Raw genomic sequence first — 18,105 nt, forward strand, 5'->3', positions numbered from 1 at the left:
TCCTGGTCCTGGTCCCCATCTTATAGTAATGTGCCCATCCTGGTCCCCTCCCCATCCTCTAGTATTGTGCCCATTCTGGTCCCCAACCAGCAGCATTTATCTATTTATCTATCCTCTTCAGCTTTAAATTTCTGCAATTAAGAGAGTTTTTGGTGACAACCTAGTCACTTGACGTAAAGTCACAAAGGTGCTGAAGTAGTATTATCACAATATAATTGTTGGGGTCCGTAGGGGAATGGGGGCCCTGTGAAATTTTCCTGCTCACTGCATACCAGCCTGTCTCCTGTTTTGTTTTTTTAGACTCCTGCAATTAAGAAAACCTTTGATTACATCATGTCACATGATTGTGAAGGTCCTTAAACAAATCATAACCTCGGAATACAACTGCTGGGGTGCCTAAGAGTGGAGGTCCTGAGATATTGTGCAGTTTGACTCCCCCTAACTCCGGCCTTGACTGTAACTAGGTCTTATTTTTGGAGTAGGGCTAATATTTAAAGCATACTCCTAAAATCCCGTAAAATCATGCTAGGGCTTATTTTCAGGGTAGGTCTATTCCTTTGGAGTTCTGACCTCTTGCATTCTTGCATATCTTCACATCAAGATTGGTGATAATAGTCATATTTAAATAAGGTGTTGAGTCTGAAAGCAAAGGAGGAATAATGTTATCCAATGTCTTTCTGTGCCAGCCATACAAAAGGTGTATTCAGGCTTTAGCCCAGTGTCTGAGGGCCCATGACCCAATAGAAAAGATAATGTAATATTTTTTTTTTATCCAAAGTGTACTTTGACTATAGTGGTTGGTAAAGGGCCAATGACCTTCATTACCAGGGGCACCAGACAAATCAATAAATATCCCAATTTGTGTAGAAAAGTAAAAGTAAGCCTGTTGGCTTGCTGTTCAGGGGTTGATTTATAATTAAAAAGGACAATCACACACTGATAACTTGCTTTTATTTCTGGACACAGTGGAATTCTCTGTCAAACATCACAGACTGCATATCATGGGAGAGGCAGCTCTGGTAGGATGGTGTACACACACACAACACGCACACGCGTGTTCTTGACACCACTGAAGGGTGGCACCGTCCACTCTGCACACTCCCCGCTGGGCGGAGAGATGAGATACAGGAACCAGTCAAAATGCAAAATGGCATAAAAATAATTGATACGTTAAAAAGAAGGGAAAGTGGGAAGCAATCACCCGGGAAAAGGGAGGGGAAGAGGGAAAAGTCCAAGGGTCACCAGTTGTAGGAGGAGTCATCGTACCTGAGGAAACATGAAATACAGTTTTAGTTATTTTCTGGAATACAAACTCAAGTTTAATAATATTCTAATTAATTTATTGGTATATTGTAGATTATTGTTGACCACCAACTCTGTTCTGTTATCATCTTGACATTCTCAAAGGTAGGAAGATGAAGTCCATCAGTATGATAGAGCTAGAGATGTATTTTCAGTTGTTGCTCAGTCCTCGGTGCTGATTACTAGAGCTAAGGGCCAAATAATACAACTAAAAAATTAATCTCCAACTTAAAGGCTGTCATGGCTTGCTGGAACTGGTGGTTTTGCTATGGATGTATGCCACATGTATTAAATCACTTGATGTTGTGTTTTTCAAAAAACGGTATGTTTTTCTAATCATGGATGGCCCTTTTAAAGTGCTTTAAAATTTTTTTTTACATGTAATAGCAACATTTCGAAAGTCTTGAATGACGAGGGTCAAGGTGCTGAGACTTCCACTGATCACTGAAAACGATGACTAGCCTATTCCCAGCTCTGCTCTCCTCTGTGACAATAAAAAAGCTTTCAGTGTTGGAGAAAACAGTACGCGACTGAGCACTTCTGCTATTTTGGTTTTGCCATTGATGGAAGACTCAGCACCATGAGCCCCAACAATCAAAACTTCCATCATGATGGCATGTCAGAAGTTTTCTAAGTTGCAATTACACTTTAATATTTAGGCGGAGCCAAGATGATTACTCTCATATTTAATTTAAGCTTTAATTTTGAGACAGCAATAACAATATGGACATCTTTACTTTAGGCCAAAAATATTTCCCTAAACATAAATCTTTAAAAGTTGTTTATTGAGATGAATGATTGGCCATACAGACCAAACATACTGGGAATCCTTGTAGTTTTACAGTGCAGCTCAATGCAGAGATTGGGATAGGTCAATATAGTTTACCATGTTGGGCACCACTGATTTATCGTGTGTTTGTAGGTGTCTCATTTACTTACCGTGATCTGCTGTTGTGGTTTCCATTGTCTCCGTAAAGTAGCTCAGAAATCAGACTGTCAGCAGGACTGTCCCTCTTCCCATATCTGCTCAAAACAGAGTATGCATTAGGATTTATTATACTATAAAATAATAGTTAGAACATCGAGAAAAATTTTGACTGAAACCCAAGTTCTTGTTTCCAGTTGATTTCAGTTGTCACCTATGATACTTACCGTACTTCCCTAAACTATTTACATGTTCTGGTATAATTTGCTATTCTAATATGAATGTATGATATATGGTATATGACTATGTCCTTTAGAAAAAAAACACATCTCATACATGACATAACAAATAGTAGCTACATTAGTGACAATATATTAGCTGCTACCTACTGTGTAGTCTATTGTCATTCTCATGACTTAAGGCCCAGTCACACACAACGACTTACCAGCGATCCCGAAAACTATGAGACCTGATAGGGATCGCAGGTAAGTCGCTGGGAGGTCGCAGGTGAGATATCACTCAATCAGATCTTACCAGCGATGCAGGAACAATACAGGTCGCAGTAGCGACCTGTATAACGATCTCAGCAGTCACTGTGACCCTGTCACACAGTGTCAAACACAGCGATGTGTCCTGCCAAGCAGAACATTGCCTTTGAAGAAAATGGCCTGGACCATTCTGCAACGACTAGAGATCTCACAGCAGGGGCCTGATCGCTGGTAGGTGTCACACATAACAAGATCGCTAATGGGATCGCTACTGCGTCACGGAAACCGTGACTCAGCTGCGATCTCACTAGCGATCTCGTTATGTATGACGGTACCTTAACTAACATTTCTCTAAGTAGACAAGTTCCTGTCTTGCTTGTTATCAAGAAAGCCAGAACAGTTCCCGTTCCCAGACCAAGGTCTATCAAGGCCCTGAACCAAAGCATTACTTGACCCTTGGTTGGAGCCACTGAGAAATTGTCCTTTTTAGGAATTTCTAAAAATTTTCCCACTAATGCACACTTCAAGTGAAATAATATAAAGTTTAAATTCTCGTTTAATAAATTAAGGAGATTCGGAAGTCTAAAATAGGGAGATGTATTTTTTCAATAACTAGTCATCGGTTGGAGTTAAATGTTAAGGATAAACACTTCTATCATATAAAAAAAAGTTGAAGGGGTTAAAACATTTTAAAATGCCTTTTTGGAGAAATGTTAGGCCCCTTTCACATTGCCTTCTGATCTCCATTAAATGGTCTGTCGGGGCTTCCGTCCGGACCCCCCGCAAAATGGGTTTCGGCGGTATGCACCGACAGGGCCATTGACTATACTGGCGCAAATGGAGTCACCGTGTGCTCTGTCGTGCACCATTTTTCGGGGTATACGCCTAATGAAGGCAGACACCCAGACGCAGTCTACTACATCTGGGTGTCCACCTACCGAAAATGGTGCATGACAGATCACACGTTGACTCTGTCTGCACCATTATGTCAATGGCCCCATCGGCACATATATCCAAAACCCATTTTGCGGGGGTTTTGGACGGAAGCCCAGACGTAACCACTGAACGGAGATCAGAACGCAATGTGAAAGGGGCATATGTAATAGGAAGGCTCCTCTTCAACTCCATCATCAGGCCACCAGAATGGAGCTCCAAAGAGTATTTCTTATTCTGTAGGATCAAGTCTATCAGCCATTTAATTTTAGTGGGAACTGTATAATGCTTCATCTTTCCTGTTGTGTTGCTTCAAAACAAATTAAATTCTTGCTGACTAACCAAAAGTGATCCTTCAAAGCAGACTAACCCTTTTGGTGTTTAAGTACAAATAGAAGTAGATTGGATCAGTTTGTTTTCAAAGGTAGAATCCAAAAATGAAGACCCTTTATTTTTTATGATATCACGTACCTTTGCCTTGTCACCAGGTTGATATAATGCCTCAGAGCGGTCAGATATTTATTTATTTCCTCTGGGGAAGCATCTTCTCCAGGAGATTCTGGTTTTGGTGGATATCCCTCTACTATTGTCCCTAAACATATTAAGACGCACACTGCAATAGCTACCATCATTGGCCACAGCTTCATAGAGGTTACCATCTGCAAGAACAAGAACACAGGAAGAATTTACTTCAAAAGATGGTCATATAATGTTTAATATGCTCAAAGAAAACTTGAGGTCCCCAATTCCATCTCTATGGGCATTTTAGCCCAAGTATAAGGAGTGGACAATCAAGAGTCTTATTTCTTAGATCTGGTTGACCAAGACATTTCAGAACTGGAAGTAAGTATTAAGTGATCAACTGATATCAATTATAAGGATGATCTATATGTCCATTATGAAGATGTATGAGGATTCAGAAGCCAAAAAAGTAAAATATTCAAATCAGAGGGAAAAAAAGAGACTTTGGTAATGAGACAACGTTTACATTGGCAAGTGTTCAATCCACATCATCTTCTATACATTGACAAGTAGACATCAAAATATCTAAGAAGATTCCTTTAAGGAGTACAGATATCATTTTGGATTAGGCCAATGTTTTACTTAGCCAAGGAATACTTCAGCTTGACATCTAAGTCTTCATAATAATACATTGGTTTCCAAAAAGCCATTATGATATTATGACTAGTGAAAAAACATAACTTTTATAACATCATATTACAACCCAGAAATGTTGGTTTAACTGTTAAATACCTTTAAGCTGGAGACTGATAATTCAAGAGGTCTAAAAATTCTGCAAAATTTATTTCTTTCGTAAACTTTACATCTGAGATTCATAGATTTTTCTTATATTATTGTTAATCCAAATTATTTAAGAACCCATTGATGCTGGATTAGAGTTTTATTGTACCGGTATTATTGGTTATTGATGATTTGTAAATGCCCCCAAACAGCTGGACTCCTGTTCAACAAATCAATAATAGTTCATCATTTTCTATTAATTTTCCCTTAAAAATAGTTTTACCTTGAAAAAGGAGAAATTTACTATGCTAATCAACATTAAATATTGTTAAAGCGAGTCTGTCACCCCCCAAAACTCAAATTTCATTACTTATATAATCTTAAGGCTTCTTTACACGTATCGACTTACCGTGCGTTCGCATGTGCGATCGCACCCGCCCCCATCGTTTGTGCGTTTTGCAATTTGTTGCCCGTTTCGCACAAAGTCGTAAACCCCCGTCACAGGTACTTACCTCCCGAACGACCTCGCTGTGGGCGGCGAACATCTTCTTCCTGAAGGGGAATGGATGTTTGGCATCACAGCAACGTCACACAGCGGCCGCCCAATAGAAGCGGAGGGGCGGAGATGAGCGGGATGTAAACATCCCGCCCACCTCCTTCCTTCCGCATTGCCGGCGGGACTCAGGTAAGCTATATTCATCGTTCTCGGGGTGTCACACGGAGCGATGTGTGCTGCCTTGGGAACGATGAACAACCGGAGCACAGAAGGACGTTCGATTTTTAGAAAATGGGCGACGTGTCAACGAGCAACGATAAGGTGAGTATTTTTGCTTGTTCACAGTCGCACGTAGCTGTCACACGCTACGATATGTCAAACGATGCCGGATGTGCGTCACTAACGACGTGACCCCAACGACATATCGTTAGATATATCGTAGCGTGTAAAGCGGCCTATATAGGGACCATAGCCCTATATCCCTTATAAAAGTCAGACCTGAAGCATAGATTTCACTGGTTTAGGTTTACATTAAAAAAATGTTTTATTTCATGGACAAAAGAGTGCCCCTCGGAGTAGTGTTGGTGTGGTCAAGGTCTCAGTGGACTATAACACCCCCTCAATTGGCATGTGGCCACATCCACATTTTTTGATTTACAGAGCAAGCAATGCCTGAACTGAAATCAGACCAAGATATTTATGTTCTAACAACTAATTGATCAGCATCCATTAGGCAGTATCTTCACCGCTCTTGTTAATTACATGAGTCTCAATTTACGTAATAAAATTTGACTGATAACTATGTGTCAATAATAGAGATATGGTTCCAATAAAAAGTTGTATTCAAAGAATGAAGTAAAACAACATATGATGCTGAGATTAAATCACTATAAGGTTTATAACAAAAGATTCCATTGGGGAAAAAAAATCATGTTATTAGCATTCAATACCAAGCGTTTTAATAAGCAAACCCAATGTTATGATCTGCTAACATCAGCAAATTTCTTAGCACCTCCCACTCCCTCACTCTGCGTAGCCCAATCCTAGCTCCGCTCTTGTCCTAATATTCTCTACTATTCCTAAATTATCTGCTAATGTTCTGTAAAAATCTCTCCCTATATTTATTCCTACTGCTCCATATAATCACTTTATGTCAATGTATTACTCCATATAACCTCCCTATATTTCCTCCTATTACGCCATATAACCTCCCTATATCTCCTCTTATTACTCCATATAACCTCCCCTATATCTCCTCCTATTACTCCATATAACCTGCCTCCATATTTCCTCCCCTATATCTCCTCCTATTACTCCATATAACCTCCCTATATCTCCTCCTATTACTCCATATAACCTCCCTATATCTCCTCCTATTACTCCATATAATCTCCCTATATCTCCTCCTATTACTCTCTTTAACCTCCCTATATCTCCTCCTATTACTCCATATAACCTCCCAATATTTCCTCCTATTACTCTATATAACCTCCCTATATCTCCTCCTATTACTCCATATAACCTCCCTATATCTCCTCCTATTACTCCATATAACCTCCCTATATTTCCTCCTATTACTCCATATAGCCTCCCTATATCTCCTCCTATTACTCTCTTTAACCTCCCTATATCTCCTCCTATTACTCCATATAACCTCCCTATATCTCCTCCTATTACTCCATATAACCTCCCTATATCTCCTCCTATTACTCCATATAACCTCCCTATATTTCCTCCTATTACTCCATATAGCCTCCCTATATCTCCTCTTATTACTCCATATAACCTCCCCTATATCTCCTCCTATTACTCCATATAACCTGCCCTATATCTCCTCCTATTACTCCATATAACCTCCCTATATCTCCTCCTATTACTCCATATAATCTCCCTATATCTCCTCCTATTACTCCATATAACCTCCCTATATCTCCTCCTATTACTCCATATAACCTCCCTATATCTCCTCCTATTACTCCATATAACCTCCCTATATCTCCTCCTATTACTCCATATAATCTCCCTATATCTCCTCCTATTACTCCCTTTAACCTCCCTATATCTCCTCCTATTACTCCATATAACCTCCCAATATTTCCTCCTATTACTCTATATAACCTCCCTATATCTCCTATTACTCCATATAACCTCCCTATATCTCCTCCTATTACTCCATATAACCTCCCTATATCTCCTCCTATTACTCCATATAACCTCCCTATATCTCCTCCTATTACTCCATATAACCTCCCTATATTTCCTCCTATTACTCTATATAACCTCCCTATATCTCCTCTTATTACTCCATATAACCTCCCTATATCTCCTGCTATTACTCCATATAACCTCCCTATATCTCCTCCTATTACTCCATATAACCTGCCTATATCTCATCCTATTACTCTATATAACATCTCTATATCTCCTCTTATTACTCCATATAACCTCCCTATATTTCCTCCTATTACTCCATATAACCTCCCTATATCTCCTCCTATTACTCTATATAACCTCCCTATATCTCCTCCTATTACTCCATATAACCCCCTATATCTCCTCCTATTAGTCCATATAACCTCCCTATATCTCCTCCTATTACTCCATATAACCTCCCTATATCTCCTCCTATTACTCTATATAACCTCCCTATATCTCCTCCTATTACTCCATATAACCTCCCTATATCTCCTCCTATTACTCCATATAACCTGCCTATATCTCATCCTATTACTCTATATAACATCTCTATATCTCCTCTTATTACTCCATATAACCTCCCTATATTTCCTCCTATTACTCCATATAACCTCCCTATATCTCCTCCTATTACTCTATATAACCTCCCTATATCTCCTCCTATTACTCCATATAACCCCCTATATCTCCTCCTATTACTCCATATAACCTCCCTATATCTTCTCCTATTACTCCATATAACCTCCCAATATTTCCTCCTATTACTCTATATAACCTCCCTATATCTCCTCCTATTACTCCATATAACCTCCCTATATCTCCTCCTATTAGTCCATATAACCTCCCTATATCTCCTCCTATTACTCCATATAACCTCCCTATATCTCCTCCTATTACTCCATATAACCTCCCTATATTTCCTCCTATTACTCTATATAACTCCCTATATCTCCTCCTATTACTCCATATAACCTCCCTATATCTCCTCCTATTACTCCATATAACCTCCCTATATCTCCTCCTATTACTCCATATAACCTGCCTATATCTCCTCCTATTACTCCATATAACCTCCCCTATATCTCCTCTTATTACTCCATATAACCTCCCTATATTTCCTCCTATTACTCCATATAACCTCCCTATATCTCCTCCTATTACTCTATATAACCTCCCTATATCTCCTCCTATTACTCCATATAACCCCCTATATCTCCTCCTATTACTCCATATAACCTCCCTATATCTTCTCCTATTACTCCATATAACCTCCCTATATCTTCTCCTATTACTCCATATAACCTCACCTATATTTCCCCTAATACTTCACATAAGCTCCCCTATATCTCCTATTATTCCATATAACGTCCCTGTATCTCCTCCTATTACTCCATATAACCTCCCTATATCTCCTCCTATTATTCCATATAACGTTCCTATATCTCCTCCTATTACTCCATAAAACCTCCCCTATATCTCCTCTTATTACCTTATTATTATCATATCATCTCCCCTATATCACCCCCCAATATTCCATATAACCTCCCTATATTCTCTTTCCTTAAATTACTTTTGAACCTTTTCCTATGACTTGTACAATACTAATCCCTACACCCTTTCAGCTGTAATTTGACAAACAAAAGGTAAGAATAGGTATTTGCCCCTTATATCTTTCGGTATGGGCTAATTCATTAAATTGCTAATAAAATAGAAAACAATAATATCGAAAATTATTTTGCCCATAGTAAGAACTCCTCAGAACTCACTGAGATTCACCATGAACATGCCATCAGTGCCTGAAGAATACATGAGAAGAGTAAACTATCCATTGTAGTGATGTCTTACAGACCAAATATTGGGTCTTTCCAATGAATTCTTATTTCCCCTTTTAAAAAGGTGATTTATATAAACAACTTACATTTACAGAAAAGTTATTTTTGACCATCCCTGCACCCGGCATCCTACATTGCTAAATCATAATGGTGTAAGAAGTATTTGGAACATAAACATGTATAATCAAAAAGTGGAATCTTATCTTGAAACTTCCGAGACACTTATATTTAGATGATCAACATGATAAGTTACTCTAATAACATCATTCTGGTATGTAAGGTGTTGATTGTAAAATAATCACGTCTTCTGGGCTACAGAATGTTCTTCAACTTGAATGTCAATGGCTTTACAACCTTGTGATGATAATAGCAACATAACATAGTATTGGTCTTCAGTACAACATGATAAAAACAATTGAACTCAATGGACTTGTGTATTCTCTCAACCTTAAAACTATAAAAGCCAAATAGAGAAAGTAAAGGAAGGACCAAGACATGAAGAACAATGCTTGTACTCACTGTGCTGAGGAAAGGCAGAACATGCTCTTATTCTCACTCGTGTGATGGAAGGAAGGACTGTGCAGACCGGTGAAGATGCTCCCAACACTTCTCTCTTGCTGCTGCCTGCTAAGGATCTGCTTTGCCTTGTGATCCCTCTGTGGGTTTATATGTCTTGTGACAGCAGAGGAATAAGTCAGCTCCTCCTCCCACTCAAGGTTTCCAGCTCCATCCCCTATGACCAGACACTCACTCATCTCTGATTGATCAATAAGTTGTCTATTATGACATATTGTATAGGGTGAGGGTGGAGGCTACAGATCTAGAAGGAGGTAAAGTGATAGAGGTATGCGTGGGTGAGGAGCCTGTCTATTAACCTTCAGGTTTGGGGAGTAATCTGCTTTTACAACTCAATTATTTTAACATTTTATCCTCAGAGATAGGAGATAATTAGTTAATGTAGTGGTTTCATGTTAGAGTAATGCAGAGACATTCACCTGTGTTTGTTTATAGACCAATTAGAGACTCTGCTTGTATGGGTTCATTACTTCTAAAACATTGCCTAGCACTCAGCATCAGCGGCCTCTCCATCCCCAGTGATCGAGTGCAGCCTGTCTCATCAGAAGTTCATTTTTCTTCCATTTCTAGTTTTCGTGATTTAGGTTGTCTAACTAAAACCAAAATACAAAAGTGACAAGTAACTGCTGTATTTATAAATACGAGCGACCTCATAGGTAGGTCATGTCCTGCTCACAAATGTATATTTCTACACATAGGAAACAGACTAATATTTTCTGCAGCACTGCATAACTCCCTAATATCAATAGTCCTACTACTATATATGTCCGCCACCAATATGTCTTGTGATCACATCATTTATTCTGTCTCTATTATGCCTCCTATTACCACCAAATGCCCTCTACTATATCTCCCCCTATTACTCTATATAACCTCCCTATAGCTCCTCCTATTACTCTATATAACCTCCCTATAGCTCCTCCTATTACTCTATATAACCTCCCTATATCTCCTCCTATTACTCTATATAACCTCCCTATAGCTCCTCCTATTACTCCATATAACCTCCCTATATCTCCTCCTATTACGCCATATAACCTCCCTATATCTCCTCCTATTACTCCATATAACATCCCCTATATCTCCTCCTATTACTCCATATAACCTCCCTATATCTCCTCCTATTACTCTATATAACCTCCCTATATCTCCTCCTATTACTCTATATAACCTCCCTATAGCTCCTCCTATTACTCCATATAACCTCCCTATATCTCCTCCTATTACTCCATATAACCTCCCTATATCTCCTCCTATTACTCCATATAACATCCCCTATATCTCCTCCTATTACTCCATATAACCTCCCTATATCTCCTCCTATTACTCTATATAACCTCCCTATATCTCCTCCTATTACTCTATATAACCTCCCTATATCTCCTCCTATTACTCCATATAACCTCCCCTATATCTCCTATTACTCCATATAACCTCCCCTATATCTCCTATTACGCCATATAACCTCCCTATATCTCCTCCTATTACTCCATATAACATCCCCTATATCTCCTCCTATTACTCCATATAACCTCCCTATATCTCCTCCTATTACTCCATATAACCTCCCTATATCTCCTCCTATTACTCCATATAACCTCCCTATATCTCCTCCTATTACTCTATATAACCTCCCTATATCTCCTCCTATTACTCTATATAACCTCCCTATATCTCCTCCTATTACTCCATATAACCTCCCTATATCTCCTCCTATTACTCCATATAACATCCCCTATATCTCCTCATATTACTCTATATAACCTCCCTGTATCTCCGCCTATTACTCTATATAATCTCCCTATATCTCCTCCTATTACTCCATATAACCTCCCTATATCTCCTCCTATTACTCCATATAACCTCCCTGTATCTCCTCCTATTACTCTATATAATCTCCCTATATCTCCTATTATTCCATATAACCTCCCTATATCTCCTCCTATTACTCCAAATTACCTCCCCATATCTCCTCCTATTATTCTATATAACCTCCCTATATCTCCTCCTATTACTCCATACAACCTCCCTATATCTCCTCCTATTACTCCATATAACCTCCCTATATCTCCCCCTATTACTCCATATAACCTCCCTGTATCTCCTCCTATTACTCCATATAACCTCCCTATATCTCCTCCTATTACTCCATACAACCTCCCTATATCTCCTCCTATTACTCCATATAACCTCCCTATATCTCCCCCTATTACTCCATATAACCTCCCTATATCTCCTCCTATTACTCCATATAACCTCCCTATATCTCCTCCTATTACTCCATACAACCTCCCTATATCTCCTCCTATTACTCCATATAACCTCCCTATATCTCCTCCTATTACTCCATATAACCCCCCTATATCTCCTCCTATTACTCCATATAACCTCCCTATATCTCCCCCTATTACTCCATATAACCTCCCTGTATCTCCTCCTATTACTCCATATAACCTCCCTATATCTCCTCCTATTACTCCATACAACCTCCCTATATCTCCTCCTATTACTCCATATAACCTCCCTATATCTCCTCCTATTACTCCATATAACCTCCCTATATCTCCTCCTATTACTCAATATAACCCCCCTATATCTCCTCCCATTACTCCATATAACCTCCCTATATCTCCTCCTATTACTTCATATAACCTCCCTATATCTCCTCCTATTACTCAATATAACCCCCCTATATCTCCTCCCATTACTCCATATAACCTCCCTATATCTCCTTCTATTACTCCATATAACCTCCCTATATCTCCTCCTATTACTCCATATAACCTCCCTATATCTCCTCCTATTACTCCATATAACCTCCCTATATCTCCTCCTATTACTCCATATAACCTCCCTATATCTCCTCCTCTTACTCCATATAACCTCCCTATATCTCCTCCTATTGCTCCATATAACCTCCCTATATCTCCTCCTATTACTCCATATAGCCTCCCTATATCTCCTCCTATTACTCCATATAACCTCCCTATATCTCCTATTACAGCAAATAATTTCTAGTATCATTCTAGTAAATTGTTTCTTCATCAGCAATTGAAGAAAAATGCTTATCTAAAGTTGCTTCAGTTGCTTTGTTATCACAATTTGTGCCAGTAGTATTTTCTCAAGTTTTATATAATTAAGGCACTTAAAACAACAAATTGTGATGAGTTCACCCCGTACCCTGTCCATGGTGCTGAACACTAGCCATCTACTTATATTTTTTCAGGGTGCAGCTCTGTATAAATTAGTCTAATATTCATTTCAGCTTGTTCATAAAGGAATTTTTAGGAAACATACAAATTATGATATATTAGTAAAAAAAATATAAGATTATACACTATTATTGAAAATATTAGAAAAGTTATAGGGAAAGGGTTTTTTTAAGTAAGGGGGAGAGAAAAGTTTTATTGATCCAAAAGATATAGGGGAGGTTGTGTAGAGTAATAGGAGGAGATATAGGGAGGTTATATGGAGTAATAGGAGGAGATATAGGGAGGTTATATGGAGTAATAGGAGGAGATATAGGGAGGTTATATGGAGTAATAGGAGGAGATATAGGGAGGTTATATGGAGTAATAGGAGGAGATATAGGGAGGGTATATGGAGTAATAGGGGAGATATAGGGAGGTTATATGGAGTAATAGGAGGAGATATAGGGAGGATATATGGAGTAATAGGAGGAGATATATGGAGGTTATATGGAGTAATAGGAGGAGATATAGGGAGGTTATATGGAGTAATAGGAGGAGATATAGGGAGGTTATATGGAGTAATAGGAGGAGATATAGGGAGGTTATATATAGTAATAGGAGGAGATATAGGGAGGTGATATGGAGTAATAGGAGGACTTATAGGGAGGTTATATATAGTAATAGGAGGAGATATAGGGAGGTTATATGGAGTAATAGGAGGAGATATAGGGAGGGTATATGGAGTAATAGGAGGAGATATAGGGAGGGTATATGGAGTAATAGGGGGAGATATAGGGAGGTTATATGGAGTAATAGGAGGAGATATAGGGAGGGTATATGGAGTAAGAAGAGGAGATATAGGGAAGGTTATATAGAGTAATAAGAGGAGATATAGGGAGGTTATATGGAGTAATAGGAGGACTTATAGGGAGGATATATGGAGTAATAGGAGGAGATATAGGGAAGGTTATATAGAGTAATAAGAGGAGATATAGGGAGGTTATATGGAGTAATAGGAGGACTTATAGGGAGGTTATATATAGTAATAGGAGGAGATATAGGGAGGTTATATGGAGTAACAAGAGGAGATATAGGGAAGGTTATATAGAGTAATAAGAGGAGATATAGGGAGGTTATATGGAGTAATAGGAAGAGATATAGAGGATTATATGGAATAATAGGAGGGGATGTAGAGGAATTTATATGGAGTAATAGGTGGAATTATAGTGGAGGTTATATGGTGAAATAGGGAGGTTATATGGGGTAATAGGAGGAGATATAGGGAGGTTATATGGGGTAATAGGAGGAGATATAGGGAGGTTATATGGGGTAATAGGAGGAGATATAGGGAGGTTATATGGAGTAATAGGGGGAGATATAGGGAGATTATGTGTAGTAATAGGAGATGATATAGGGAAGTTATATAGAGTAATAAGAGGAGATATAGGGAGGTTATATGGAGTAATAGGAGGAGATATAGGGAAGGTTATATAGAGTAATATGAGGAGATATAGGGGAGGTTATATGAAATAATAGGAGGAGCTACAGGGCGGTTATATGGCGTAATAGGAGGAGATATAGGGAGGTTATATGGAGTAATAGGAGGAGATATAGGAAGGTTATATGGAGTAATAGGAGGAGATATAGGGAGGTTATATGGCGTAATAGGAGGAGATATAGGGGAGGTTATGTGGAGTAATAGGAGGAGATATAGGAGAGGTTATGTGGAGTAATAGGATGATATATAGTGAGGTTATATGGAGTAATAGGAGGAGATATAGGGAGGTTATATGGAGTAATAGGAGGAGATATAGGGAAGTTATATGGAGTAATAGGAGGAGATATAGGAAGGTTATATGGAGTAATAGGAGGAGATATAGGGAGGTTATATGGCGTAATAGGAGGAGATATAGGGGAGGTTATGTGGAGTAATAGGAGGAGATATAGGGGAGGTTATGTGGAGTAATAGGAGGAGATATAGGGAGGTTGTATGGAGTAATAGGAGGAGATATAGGGGAGGTTGTATGGAGTAATAGGAGGAGATATAGGGGAGGTTATATGGAGTAATAGGAGGAAATATAAGAGAGATTATATTGGCTAATATGAATAGATATATGGGAGGTTATATGGAGTAATAGGATTAGACAGCATGATTTTTACACAGGTGTGCCTTAGGCTCGCCACAATAAAAGGCTAGTCTAACATATGTAGTTTTAGAGTATTGGGAGGGTTTGGGGTGGTCAGAAATCCAGTCAGTATCTGGTGTGACCACCATTTGCCTTACACAGTGTAACACATCTCCTTCGCATAGAGTTAATCAGGTTGTTGATTGTGGCCTATGGATTGTTGGTCCACGTCTCTTCAATGGATGTACGAAATTGCAGGATATTAGCAGGAACTTGAACACGTTGTCGTATGCACCGATCCAGAGGATCCCATACATCATGCTTCGTTGATGACACGTCCAGTGAGTATGCTGCCATGCGAGAACTGGGATGTTTTCCGCTTCCAGGAATTGTGTACAGAGCCCTACAACATGAGGCCATGCATTATCAGATTATCTTGCTTTGCATGAGGTGATGGTCTTGAATTGGCACAACATTGGGCCTCAGGATTTCGTCATGGCATCTTTGTGCATTCAAAATAGCGTCAATAAAATGCACCTAGTTTCATTGTCCATAACTTATGCCTGCCCATAACATAACCCCACCGCCACCATGGGCTACTCGATTCACAACATTGACATCAGCAAACCGCTCACCCACATGATGCCATCCACGTATTCTGCCATCTGCCCTGTACTGTAAAAAACAGGATTTATCCGTGAAGAGAACAACTATTATGTGCGCCCGTTGCATTCTGGTGTGACCAATAACACGCAGAGTTTTGTCACTGCATGTGCGTTTCAATACGCATCCAAAACGCTGCATTTTATATGCATTTTGAATGCAGAAAGGATGCATTTTTGACAGTGCGTTCTCACTCGGCTCTGCTACATCCCCATAGAGCATGGCTGGCTGCGAGACAGCCGCGCAATCAGAATGAACTCGGATGAACTTCACCTGACTTCATTGTCATCACGCGGCTCTGTCTGTGTGCCGCGGCCTGATTTGAGGTCACCGGTGAAGGACTCACCGGTGACCGCAAATCCCCTGTGACCCGCGGCCACCTGGAGTTCTCTGTCCGATCACCGCAAATCACCTGAGTGAGGACACCGCTGTTCGTGGGGCTCATTTCAGTCACTTGGGCGACTTGCTGTCACAGTTGGAGGACTCCAGCTATGGCCACCTACGAGTCACCTGAGTGACTGAAGTGAGCCACGCGATCAGTGGTGCCGTCACTCAGGTTACCCGCGGCCACAGCTGTAGTCCTCCACCTGAGACAGTGGAGGATCCAGCGGTGGCTGTGGGTAACCTGGGAGACGTCATCGCTGACAGCATGACTCACTTCAGTTGCTCCGTGGAGCTGACAGAGAGTGGTCATGGCCTGTGGCTGCTCCTGTCAGCTTCCGATGTAGCAGACCTGGATGCGTCGTGGGACCTCGTGTGGATTACGCCAGACCTGGAGGGCTGTTTGGGGATTAATAAAGTGTTTTTGTCTTTTATTCCAAATAAAGGATTTTTTTGGGTGTATGTGTTTATTTTCTTTAACTTACAGATTAATCATGGGGGGTGTCTCATAGACGCCTGCCATGATTAACCTAGGACTTAGTGGTGGCTATGGGCTGCCATTAACTCCTTATTACCCCAATTGCCACCGCACCAGGGCAATTCAGGATGAGCCGGGTAGAGTCCTAGGACTGTCGCATCTAATGGATGCGGCAATTCCGGGCGGCTGCTGGCTGATATTTTTAGGCTGGGGAGCTCCCCATAAAGTGGGGCTCCCCATCCTGAGAATACCAGCCTTCAGCCGTGTGGCTTTACCTAGGCTGGTATCAAAATTGGGGGGAACCGCACATTGTTTTTTTAAAATGATTTATTTTACTGCACGATATAGACCCGCCCACCAGCAGCTAAGATTGGTTGCAGTGAGACAGCTGTCACTCAGCGTGGGGGCTCATCTGTATGCAACCAATCAAAGGCGCCGGTGGGCGGGGGAAGCAGTGAATACGACATGGAATAATCAGCGGCCGCCATTTTCAAAAGCAGGAGAAGCCGCTAGAGCACTGTGACAGCTGTGCAGCGCTGCGTCGGTGATTGGTAAGTATGAAAGAGAGAGAGACCGACTGACAGACAGAGAGAGACTGACAGACAGAGAGAGAGAGATCGACATCTATTTCAATTGGTGGAAAATGCATCCAAAACGCACAAAATAAGTGACATGTTGCTTTTTAAAACGCATCGATTTTGTCAAAAATTTGGCATCCAAAACGCTGCCTTTTAAAATGCAACATGCGCATGGAATTTGCTTAATTGCCATAGACTTTGCTGGGAACGCAGAACACATGCGTTTACGCTGTAGTTTAAAACGCTACATAAGCGCATGAAAAAACGCAACGTGCACACAGACCATTATAGACACATTTGTGAACAATATTTGAGAGAAAAATCCGCTTGGTGTACATAGAGAAAGTCTTAGCTCTTAAGGGTGCTTTACGCTGCGACATCGCTAATGATATATCTTCGGGGTCACGTCATTAGTGACGCACATCCGGCGCCGTTAGCGACATCGCAGCGTGTGACACCAAGGAGCGACGATTAACGAGCGCAAAAACGTGAAAAATCGTTGCTCGTTAACACGTCACTCCTTTTCCAAATATCGTTGCTTCTGCAGGTGCGATGTTGTTCGTCATTCCTGCGGCAGCACACATCACTGTGTGTGACACCGCAGGAACGACGAACATCTCCTTACCTGCGTCCACTGGCAATGAGGAAGGAAGTAGGTGGGCGGCATGTTCCGGCCGCTCATCTCCGCCCCTCCTCTG

At 40.4% G+C, this 18,105-nt stretch overlaps 1 protein-coding gene across 1 annotated transcript; it reads right to left on the minus strand.

Moving 5' to 3' along the window:
- Positions 1 to 934: 934 nt before the first annotated feature.
- On the minus strand, positions 935 to 4,307 carry PYY (peptide YY). Its single transcript, XM_075347715.1, has 3 exons — positions 4,120 to 4,307; positions 2,242 to 2,325; positions 935 to 1,266 (listed from the first exon to the last, which is right to left on the minus strand). The coding sequence occupies exons 1-3, from the start codon at positions 4,305 to 4,307 to the stop codon at positions 1,239 to 1,241; spliced, it is 300 nt and encodes a 99-aa protein (XP_075203830.1). The 3' UTR covers positions 935 to 1,238.
- Positions 4,308 to 18,105: the final 13,798 nt, after the last annotated feature.

The sequence above is a fragment of the Anomaloglossus baeobatrachus genome, chromosome 5 (genome assembly GCF_048569485.1).
Source record: "Anomaloglossus baeobatrachus isolate aAnoBae1 chromosome 5, aAnoBae1.hap1, whole genome shotgun sequence".
Classification (NCBI taxonomy): domain Eukaryota; kingdom Metazoa; phylum Chordata; class Amphibia; order Anura; family Aromobatidae; genus Anomaloglossus; species Anomaloglossus baeobatrachus.